General features: G+C 36.4%; 1 protein-coding gene across 12 annotated transcripts in view; it reads left to right on the forward strand.

Moving 5' to 3' along the window:
- Positions 1-12,210, forward strand: part of TMEM62 (transmembrane protein 62) — a 48,314-nt gene that overhangs the window by 18,419 nt on the left and 17,685 nt on the right. For 9 of the 12 annotated variants that reach the window (XM_009249766.4, XM_024232398.3, XM_054532692.2 and 6 more), the window contains 3 exons: positions 824-979; positions 3,706-3,865; positions 9,709-9,822. In XM_009249766.4, coding sequence (XP_009248041.2) covers positions 824-979; positions 3,706-3,865; positions 9,709-9,822 — 430 coding nt within the window. Of the gene's footprint in view, positions 1-823; positions 980-2,942; positions 3,006-3,705; positions 3,866-9,708; positions 9,823-12,210 lie in introns of all 12 variants that reach the window. The other 3 variants (XM_054532686.2, XM_054532687.2, XM_054532689.2) reach the window with 1 other exon arrangement.

Here is a 12,210-nt window from a genome sequence, read left to right on the forward strand (position 1 = left end):
AACTTTGGTTATTCTTTAATGAATATTTTATACCTTTTGTTATTGCATTTGGAAAATGAAAACAACTTTAATTTCTTTGAAATTATAGAAATAAATGTTTAATGCTAGGCACGGTGGCTTATGCCTATAATCCCAGCACTTTGGGAAGCCAAGGTTGGGGGATCACCTGCGGTCAGGAGTTCGAGACCAGCCTGGCCAACATAGTGAAACCTTGTCTCTGCTAAAAATAGCCGGGCGTGGTGGCAGGCACCTGTAATCCCAGCTACTTGGGAGGCTGAGGCAGAGGTTGCAGTGAGCCGAGATTGTGCCACTGCACTCCAGCCTGGGTGACAGAGTGAGACTCCATCTCAAAAATAAGAAAAAAAAAAAAAAAAAGAAAGGTTTAAAAGAAGCATGAAAGATTTCTAATTTTGTTCATATCAACCATTTTAATATTTTATGTAGCATTGTTGATGGGAAGAAGAATGTCAAGTATTAGGGTTATAATAAATGTTTTAGGTTCAAAATTGTCTTAAAGTACAGGAATAAGATGAGTTACTTCAACAAGTATTTATTTAAAAATTAAAGAGTACATGCCATGTACCAGGTGTTGTTCAAGAGCACAGTTGAATCCATTGCCCAGTCAGAGGCAGTTATGTGACAAATGTGAAGGATAAAGTGATGGGGTAAGGGAGGAAAGAAAGAAAATATCACTTAATCTGTATTCAAATTAATCATGTAAAAAAGTCCTAGTTATGTATTTTTATATTTGTTCTGTATATTACCTTCATGACCTCTTACAATGTGAAGTGACTAAATTACCTTATCATTATCTGGTCTCTAGGTACCGGATTTTTGCTTTTGATCATGACCTCTTTAGCTTTGCAGATTTGATCTTTGGCAAGTGGCCTGTGGTTCTTATCACCAATCCTAAATCACTCCTTTATAGTTGTGGTAAACATGAACCACTAGAAAGACTTCTTCACTCAACACACATCCGGTATGTAGCAATTTTTCAGAATTTACTTTCAGTTTGATAATGATGGAGAATAAGTCATTGTGATTGCATTCCCATGTGAAAGCTATGAGATGCCCCATTTTAGTTTTCTCAACAACCTAAACATTATATATAGATTGCTTACTGTTTTGTTCCCATTAAGTTAAAAAGTATATCATTTTTTTAAGCTGATGAAATTTTAAAAACCATTCAGAAATCCATAATTCTACCATTATTATTTTTGTTTTATTTTATTCCAGCCTTTTTATTTGCATGCTTTTACATTGCTATAAGCATAATGTACACATTCCTTTATAGTCTACTTTTTAAAATTTGCATTATATATCAAATTTTTTTCATTTTGTTATGTAGCCTTCTAAGAAAGCAAAAGCTATATATATAATCCTTATGGAATTGAAAATTCAGTTGGCAAGTGAATTTGTTTTGTTTTGTTTTGTTTTGATTTTCGACAGAGTCTTGCTTTGTTGCTTGGCCTGCAGTGCAGTGGCCTGATGATCTTGGCTCACTGCAACCACCGCCTCCCAAGTTCAAGCTTTTCTCATGCCTCAGCCTCTGGAGTAGCTGAGATTACAGGTGTGTGCCACCACGCCTGGCTAATTTTTGTATTTTTAGTAGAGAGAGGGTTTCACCGTGTTGGCCAGGCTGGCCTCGAACTCCTGACCTCAAGGGATCCGCTCTCCTCCGCCTCCCCAAGTGCTGGGATTACAGGCTTGAACCACCATGCCTGGCCGTGAATTTGATTATATAGATTAATAGAATCCAAATGGGATGTTAACATTCATTTTGCAAAGAGACATATAACTTCTTTCAAATTTAAGAGCACTTTTTAAAATATACTTTTACAATTTATTTTGAAAAGTAATACAACAGAACAACTTTTGGAAAATAGGGTAATGGGATTTTAAGTATGTTTTTCTCCACTTCTAATAGAACTATTATTAGCACTTCTGAGTATTTCTTCTCAGGCATTCTCTCTTAAGATGTTTTTATATCATTATAATCGTAAGGCACAGTCTATTCTAATTCCTGATTTGTTTTCTTTCAGCACAAAGAATGTACCGCAGTTTTTCTAACCATTTTCATATCTCATTGGTGAACTTTTAAGGTTTTTCTTAATTGTGGATGAATATCTGGTACATATATATTCTTCCTTCACTTGAATAATTTAAGAAAGAGTTCTAGAAGTGGGATTCTAGGTGAAAGAGTTTGAATTCTTTTATGACTGTTGATAAAAATTGCCCAATCTCTTTTTTTTTGGAGCTAAAATCACTATTTTTAATTATGGTAAGCATGATTAAACAAAGTACACATAGCATAAAATGTACCATTTTAACCATTTTTAAGTGTACTGTTCAGTAGCATTAAGTTTGCTTTAAGTTTACATTGTTGTAAATTATCATTATCCATTTCCAGAACATTTATCATTTTCTAAAACTGAAACTTTTACCCATTAAACAATAACTTCCTATTCTTCCCTCTCCCACAGCCCCTGGCAGCCACCAATCTACTTTCTGTCTCTATGAATTTGACTACTCTAGCTAACTCATATAAGTGGAACCATTCAATATTTATACTTTTGTGACTGGCTTATTTTCATTTAACATGATGTCTTCAAGGTTTATACATGTTGTGGCATATGTGAGAATTTCCCTCCTTTTAAAGGCTGAATAATATTCCATTGCACATTGTGTGTATATATATATATATACACACACACACACATATGTATACACACATATGTATACACACATACACACATACCACATTTCGTTTATGTGTTCAGCGGACACTTGGGTTGCTTCTAACTTTTGGCTATATTGAATAATGCTTCTATGAATATGAGTGTACAGATATCTGTTCAAGTCCCTGCTGTCACTTCTTTTAGATATATATCCAGAAGTGGAATTGCTGGATCATATGGTAATTATCTGTTTAATTTTTTAAGGAGCTGCCATACTGTTTTCCATGGTGGCTGCACCATTTTACACTCCCACCAGCAGTGTATCAGGTATCCAATTACTTTCAACAGCAGATGCTAATTTATAATATTACCAAGCAATATGAGTGCCAAATTCACAGTACTCTTATTATTATTGGGTATTATATTTTAAAAAGTATTTACTAATTAACTTGTAAAAAATGGTACCAAGATATTTACATTTATTGTTTTCATCACTAATGAAATGTAACGCACATGTGTCAGTCAGGTTTTTTGGTGGGAGCTGGATATCAGGTTTAGGTGTCATAGTCTCTGAAAGGGCTTGGTAGCCTAGTCCTGGTTATAACCCTGTTTCTTTGGGACAGACACCCTGGTACCAAATGAGTAGATGGTAGGCTTGACATTGGATTAACACAATGAGATTTCCACCCTATATTATTTTCCTAAGAGAAAAATCAGTACTTCTGGAGTTTCTTCAGAAAGAACTTTGAATCTACCTTACCTAGACTTGTCAAAAGAAAATTGATTTTTCTTTCTAAAAAGTAAAAGAATAGTTCCGAATTTCTTACCAGTTCAGTTTTGCTAATTGTCCAACTCCAGAAGCCACCATTCAGAAAGAAACCAGATCATATGAATAGTGGCTCCTGCCGTTGTACAATATGATGGTTCTGCCTATACGTATATATCTGCAAGTTACAATAAGGTTATTCTCCTTTACAAAAACAATGACAAACTCAAACCATGTGTTTTATATATGCTCTCATTTTAGAGTCTTGGCCTTTTCCTTATCCTCCATTACTTCTGTCACAGTTAAGATTGATGGAGTTCATTTAGGCCAGGCTGTTCATGTGTCTGGTCCCATTTTTGTACTGAAGTGGAATCCTAGAAACTACAATAGTGGGACACATAACATAGAAGTAATCGTCCAGGTAAGTTAGCAATTTATATTTACTATGTAAATGATTAAGCTGTAGCCACAATGAATTCTGGTTTGGAATTTTTTAGTCAATTGGTAATGAAACCATGTTTAAAAAAAAATTGGGGGCCGGGCATGGTGGCTCGCGCCTGTAATCCCAGAACTTTGGGAGGCCAAGGCAGGTGGATCACCTAAGCACAGGAGTTCGAGACCAGCCTGGGCAAAACAGTGAAACCCTGTCTTTACAAAAAAATACAAAAATTGGCTGGGCACGGTGGCATGTGCCTGTAGTCCCAGCTACTCAGGAGGCTGAGGCAGGAGAATCCACTTGAGCCCAGGAGGTAGAGGTTGCAGTAAGCTGAGATTGCACCACTGCACTCCAGCCTGGGCAACAGAGCCAGACTCTGTCTCAAAATAAACAAAAAAAGTGAAAAAATTTGGGCTGAGGCTGGAGGATCACTTGAGGCCAGTAGTTGGAGACCAGCCAGGGTAACATAGTGAGACCGCATCTCAACAAAAAAATAAAAGTTAGCTGGGCATGCTGGCGTGCATCTGTAGTCCTAGCTACTTGGGAGGCTGAGATGAAAGGATCGCTTGAGCCCAGGAGTTCAAGGTTATAGTGAGCTCTGATCGTGCCAGTGCACTCTAGCCTGAGTAACAAAGCGAGACCCTATCTCAAAAAATAAAATAAATAAATAAATAAATTGAATACACTGTATTTAGTATATTCTGAAAATGGGCACTTGGAATAATTCTAATATTAGATTAAAAACTAGGCAGAGGAGAAGAGGAGTGGCCATAGACTCCCTTTTTTTAGCCCTAGGAAATCATTCTTTTATTTTCTTCCAACTTTGCCCAGAATCCTTTCATAATAGGGGCAAATTCCCCAGTACACCCAAAGGTAATAGAATAAGTCAGAAAACATGTATTATGTATCCATGTCTTTGACTGCTGTCTCTAATTGTAGGACAATTGTGTCATTATTTGAAAGCTTCAGGACACAGAATTTTCAGTGCATCAGAGGCACTTTTTTGTTAGAGGAATAAGCATTGTTAGCATATGCAGTACCAGTTTGCCTTTTCTTATTCTGATTCAATTTAGGGCATTTAATTTATTAGCACCTGCCACAGTAGAAAGTAATAATCATTACCAAAATAGAGCAGTTTCATTAAACTCTTAAGGTGATAAGCTGTGCTCAGAAATTAGTTTCTTACACACACACACACACACACCTGTCAATTTCTGCAACTTTATGATTTGATGACAGTTGTTAACTATTTAATCTTCTAATATTAAGACTTAATTTGAAACACCAAATAATTTTTCAGAAAACGTATGTAGTTATTTTCATTATCTTTTTTATCCCCCCTACAGAGACAGGTTGAGCAGGAAGAAACTATTTACTGAGCTCCGTCTAAGGAGATGCTAGGCACTTAGAATTTTTTACTCAATCCACAAAACAATCCTTTGTTGGGGGTAGTTTTACCCTTGGTTTGTAAATGGAGAAACTTGTACATCTGCACAAAAGAAGACACTCTGCTACGCCACCCATCTTTAAAATGTTCTGTGTAGAAGGAAGAAAAAACTTACAGAAGAAGTAGAAGGAGAGGTAGCTGGGGATGAACCCTTAAGGTCTTTCATATTAGAAGAAGTTGGATCATTTTAAAGAGACTTGAAGGTTCATGTGCACCTAGAATAAACTATTCCCTGTCTTTACAGTCACTACAGTCTGGAGTGCCTCAGAACCCCAGTGTATTATTTTCTTAATAAGATATACATACAACTTCTGTAGTTTTATGAAGAAAAAAAAACCATAGCTTATATTCCTTGAAATATTTCTGGCTGCTTAGTTGAATCCTTAGTAAAAATGTAAAATCACATACTTTTTGTATGTTTAACATTTCTTACAACAGTATCGAGGTATAATTTATACATAATAACATAATAAACCCTGTATATTTAAAGTATACAATTTGGTGAGTTTTGACATATGTATACATCCTTGAAGTCGTCGCCTACAAGCAATATGATACGTTTCCCTCAAAAGTTTTCTTGTATCCTTTGCAATCTGTTTTCCTTACATCCTCATTCTCAGGCAAGGACTGATCTGTTTTCTGTTTTCTTATATGTATAACTTTAAACAACTTACTGAGTATTAAATAGGGAACCTGGTCCCCTCATTAATTTATGGGAAAGTTCTGTCCTTTTAAATACAGTAAACTTTAGATAAGTCAGATTTGAAACTCAAAATCTGTGGGAGAAGACATTTGTTTATTATCTAATATTTTACCTACTCATTGTATTTATTGAATATCTATAGGTTCCCCGCAGTCTAGTAGCAACTAGACCTTTAGATCAATTTTCAATGTGGGTCCTGGGCTAGTGGCATCAATATCATCTGGGAACTTGTTAGAAATGGAAATTCTCAGATCTCATCCGAACCCTACTGAATCAGAAACTTTGGAGATAGGACCTAGCAATCTAGTTTAACAATCTCTCCAGGTGATTCTGATGTCCACTAAAGTTTGAGTACCTGTAGTTTAGGATTATTGTGCCTACTTTGCCAATTTAAAGAGTAGACCCTAGAAAGGTCTAATCTCAAACATTAGAGAAATCTAGATTCCTGCTTTAAAACAATAACATAGTTTAATATAAGCACATTTTGAGCAATAAAAGCTTTAAAAACACAAACGTTAAGTTCTTATTGTTATTTTTAAAGTTTTTTTATAATGGGAAAATTTTAAATATACAAAAGAGATTTTATTATAATGAACTCCCATGTATCCATCAGCCAGTCTCAACAATTATCAACTCATGATCAATCTCGTTCCTTCTTTATCCCTATCTCCCCTCCCTGCACCATGATATCATTTCATCTGTAAATATGTCAATATGTATCAGTAAAAGATAAGGACTATTTTTTAAAAACTTAACCATGATACCATATCATACCTGGAAGACTAACAGTAGCTCCATAATATCAAACTACCCAGCTAATGTTCGGTTATCCCAATATGTCACATAGATAGATAGACAGGCAGATAGATAGATAAATAGATATGTATATTTTCATTTGGTTGGTTCAAATTGGAATCCAATCAAGGCTCATACATTCTATTTAACCGACTTGTCTCTTTCGTCTCTTTTACTGTATAGATTGTCTCCCTTACCTCCTCCCTCTTTTTTTTCCCCCTTAAAATGTATTTGTTTTGGAAACTGAATCTTTGGTCCTGTGGAGTTCCCTGTTTTCTGGATTTTTGCTGTTTACATCCCTGTGGTATCATTTAACATGTTCCCCTGTCCCCTTCCCCCTTAGTTTCTATAATTCGTAGTTAGATTTAGAGGTTTCATCAGATTTACATCTGTTTGTTTTTTGGCAAGAGTACTTTATCTGGTTTTTTATGCTTTTAACAGGATGCACATAATCTTTGGTTGTCTCTCTTTCTATAATGTTAAGATGGATCAGTGTATTCAGCTGTTGATAGCCTTATCCACTGGTGTGCTGGTAAATATTTAGTAACCAGCTTGGGGCAAGTTACGGGGGTCAAGGAGAGGGGATCCTGATTTGCAGCATTTCCCTGATTTGTACTAATCCCCATAATATAAATATTTCTACCATGGCTGGTTTTAAGCTACCAATGCCATGCTAAGTGGCCTGCAAAATTGCTGAAAACTTAACAGTTGGCTCTTGTGAGCAGTCAAGCCAGCTCCAGCACACTGCTGGCTCATCCCTCCATTATCTTTTCACCTAAGAGTTTTTAGTAGCCATTGATGATACTTACCTAAATCCATTTTTTTCATTAGAGTTATAAAATGGTGACATTCACATTTTCTTTCCTTATTATAGGAATATTAATTAGAACAGTCCTATGAAGAAAAAATTATCTCATCTATTTGGTACCCAGATATAGAGTTCACACAGAAAATGCAAGATAAATTATTCTTTCCCCATTGCCCCTTTACTAAACCAGTTTTCAGAATAATGAGTTGGTTCTTTAGTATCTGCCAAAGGTGACTGAGTCTTTTACATTTAGTATTATTATAAATTCAAAGTTTAAAAAATATATTGATGTATAAAAAAATACTTGACGTATTTCAGTCCATTGCATTTATTCTTTTCCATGCTCAAATTGTTCCACCTTTGGCTAGTGGAAGCCTCTTCATGTTGACTACTAAGCCCTTTGACACAATCCCAGTAGTCTTTGTTCATTTTCTTACTTTCTGATTTGACAAGATATTCCAAGCTTTTCTTATGCATTTTTTTCTTTAAAAAAATTTTTTTTAAAGTTTTACTTTTTGTGAGTACATAGTAGGTGTATATATCTATGGGTTACATGAGGTGTTTTGATACAGGCATGCAATGCATAACAATCACATCATGGAAAATGGAGTATCCACCCTCTCAAGCATTTGTCCTTGTTTTACAAACAGTCCAATTACACTCTTTTAGTTATTTTTAAAAGTAAAATGAAGTTATTATTGACTCTAGTCACTCTGTTGTGCTATCAAACAGTAGGTCTTATTCGTTCTTTTTATGTTTTTTGTACTGATTAACCATCCCCACCTCCCTCCCAAAGCCCCCTTACTACTACCCTTTCTAGCCTCTGGTAATCATCCTTCTACTCTCTGTGTCCATGAGTTAAATTGTTTTGATATTTGGATCCCACAAGTAAGTGAGAACATGCGATGTTTGTCTTTCTGTCCCTGGCTTATTTTACTTAACATAGTGATCTCCAGTTCCATCCATGTTGTTGCAAGTGACAGGATCTTATTCTTTTTTGATGGCTGAATAGTACTCTATTATGTATATGTACCTCATTTTCTTTATCCATTCATCTGTTGATGGACACTTAGGTTGCTTCCAAATCTTATTGTGAACAGTGCTGCAACAAACATGGGAGTGCAGATATTTCTTCTTGTACACTTCCTATTCAAGAACTGGAATGAGCTGTTTCCCTAAAGAGCACTGGTTTCTTGTAGTGAGAAATACTATTTTGAGACCACAACCTGGGCACCAGCCTAGGTAGCTCATTACTGTTAGCTTTGTTGTTATTTCTAGGCCTTTTTAGGGAACAGAGGGAAATACAAATTTTTCTTTTAAAGGGAAAATACATGTGAGTGCATGCTAATATTTACTATTTAAATGTAGAATTATAGGTTTTAAGCTTTTTTTGTTGTTTTTTTGACAGAGTCTCACTCTGTCACCCAGGCTGGAGTGCGGTGGCGTGATCTTGACTCACTGCAAGCTCTTCTTCCTGGGTTCAAGCAATTCTCCTCCTCAGCCCCCTGAGTAGCTAGGATTACAGGTGTGTACCACCATGCCTGGCTAATTTTTGTATTTTTAGTAGAGATAGGGTTTCACTATGTTGGCCAGGCTGGTCTTGAACTCCTGGCCTCAAGTGATCCACCTGCCTCAGCCTCCCAAAGTGCTGGGATTACAGGTGTGAGCCACCTTGCCTGGCCTAAGAAATATTATTAAAAGTACTTATAAGGCCAGCACTTTGGGAGGCCAATGCAGGAAGACTGCTTGAGGCCAGGAGTTCGAGACCAGCTTGGGCAACATAGCAAGACTCCATCTCTAAAATAAATTTAAATATTAGCCAGGCATAGTGGTGTGTGCCTATAGTCCCGCAGCTGTATCAGGAAGATCACTTGACCACAGAAGATGAAAGCTGCAGTGAGCTATGATTGCACCACTGCACACCAGCCTGGACAACAGAGAGAAACCTTGAAAAACAACAACAATAACAACAACAACAAAGTGTAGTTATTAGAAACCGATTCTTATTTTAATTTAGAACATTATAAATATTTCCATGTACATGAAAGTTACTTTTCTTCTGTGGTTATTACTAGGATTCTGCTGGAAGAAGTAAGAGTGTTCACCACATATTTTCTTTTCAAGAGAATAATCATCTCAGTTTTGATCCCCTGGCATCATTTATTCTCCGTACTGATCACTACATCATGGTAAGTGAATTCAATTAAACATTACATATGTTAAATGCAGAGTCCTAAATAATATACAGTAGTCCTCCCTTATCCATGGTTTCACTTTCCATGGTTTCAGTTACCCAAGGTCATCCATGGTCTGAAAATATTATATATAATAAGATATTTTGAGAGATAGAGACCATAGTCCTGTAACCTTTATTATAGTATATTGTTACAATTGTTCTATTTTATTATTGTTGTCAATCTACTGTGCCTCATTTATAAATTAAACTTTATCATAGGTATGTATTTATAGGAAAAAACAATATATATAGGGTTTGGTACTATTTGTGTTTTCAGGCATCCACTGGGGGGGGGCTTGGAATGTATCCCCTGTGGATAAAGGGGGACTACTGTAAACATATGACAAGAAAGTTGAATCTTACAAAATTAAAGGTGAGTTATTTGTCTAGAAGAATAAAATGCTTTTAAGTTGATTTGAATTAAAAGAAGCAGAGGCATGGATGAGTCATTTGGGATGCTATAAATCCAGGATAACTAAGGGAATTATAACTAAGGATATTAGTTATCATATCGAAGGGAATTATAGCTAAGGATGCTATAAAACCAGGATAACTAAGGGAATTATAGGGACTATGCTAACTTGGGTTAAGTTTAAAGAACATTTCTTTCCACATCAATAATATATGCTCAGTGTAGAAAACTTGGAAAATTTAGAAATAGATAAAGTGAAATCAGCCACACATCTTTCTTTTATCACACTATCCATTATAACCATTGTATTTGTCATTATGATACTCTAATTTTTCTCTCTTATATACACATGCATATACATATATATATATATATATATATTTTTTTTTTTTTTTTTTTTTTTTTTTCTGGAGACAGAGTTTTGCTCTTGTTTCCCAGGCTGGAGTGCAATGGTGCCATCTCGGCTCACTGCAACCTCCACCTCCTGGGTTCAAGTGATTCTCCTGCCTCAGCCTCCTGAGTAGCTGGGATGACAGGCGCCCGCCACCACGCCCAGCTAATTTTTTGTATTTTTTTAGTAGAGATGAGGTTTCACTGTTGGCCAGGCTGGTCTCGAACTCCTGACCTCAGGCAATCCACCCGCCTCAGCCTCCCAAAGTGCTGGGATTACAGGCATGAGCCACCATGCCCAGCTTGTATATGTATTTTTTTGTATATGTATTTTAACATAAAATACTATTATACCTTTATTCTCTTTTGCTGTCTGATTTTTTTCCACTGAGGAATTTGTCTTGACTATTTTCTCTTATCAATTTATATTATAACATATTAGCTGCATCATATTGCCATAGATACGCCTTAATTTTTATTTTATTTTATTTTTTTTGAGACAGAGTCTTGCTCTGTCACCCAGGCTGGAGTACAGTGGTGCGATCTTGGCTCCCTGCAACCTCTGCCTCCTGGATTCAAGTGATTCTCCTGCCTCAGCCTCCTGAGTAGCTGGGACTACAGGTGCCCCCCACCACGTCCAGCTTTTTTTTTTTTTTTTTCAGTAGAGATGGGGTTTTTCCATATTGGCCAGGCTGGTCTTGAACTCCTGACCTCAAGTGATCCATCCGCCTCGGCCTCCCAAAGTGCTGGGACTACAGGCGTGAGCCACTGCCCCGGCCCTTTTTTTTTTTTTTTTTTTTTTGTTGTTGTTGTTGTTGAGCTAGAGTCTCGCTCTGTCTCCCAGGTTGGAGTGCAATGGCATGATCCCAGCTCACTGCAACTTCTGCCTCCTGGGTTCAAGTAATTCTCTTACCTCAGTCTCCTGAGTAGCCAGGATTACCAGCGCCCACCACCATGCCCGGCTAATTTTTGTATTTTTAGTAGAGACGGGGTTTCGCCATGTTGGTCAGGCTGGTCTTGAACTCCTGACTTCAGGTGATCCACCCACCTCAGCCTCCCAAAGTGTTGGGATTACAGCGGTAAGCCACCGCACCTGGCTGCCTTAATTTTTTTAATCACTTCTCTATTGTTGGACATTTAAGTCGTTTCTAATTTGCCCCTCTACTGTATAAATAATGCTTGTAACTAAGTTTTTGCATATATCTCTAATATAGTTTCTTGGGATAAATTTCTAGAAGTGAATTTCTGGATCAAAGGGTGGGCACACTATTTTATATACTTTACTATTTCTATATATAATTACATAAATTATTTATTATTTATAACCGTCATTATTTTTTTCCTATCCTCACTCATTAAAATATAAGCCCCATGAGGGCTTATATTTTGGTATGCTTGGCACATAGTAGGCCCTCAATAAATATTTCTTAAATGAGTAAATGGGTATTTTTTTAGTTTTTAATATACACTGTTAAATTGTCTTTTAGAGAAGCTATGGTAATTTATACTGTAGTTCCCTCAGATCTCATTTATCCTGGG

The sequence above is a fragment of the Pongo abelii genome, chromosome 16, assembly GCF_028885655.2.
Source record: "Pongo abelii isolate AG06213 chromosome 16, NHGRI_mPonAbe1-v2.0_pri, whole genome shotgun sequence".
NCBI lineage: Eukaryota > Metazoa > Chordata > Mammalia > Primates > Hominidae > Pongo > Pongo abelii.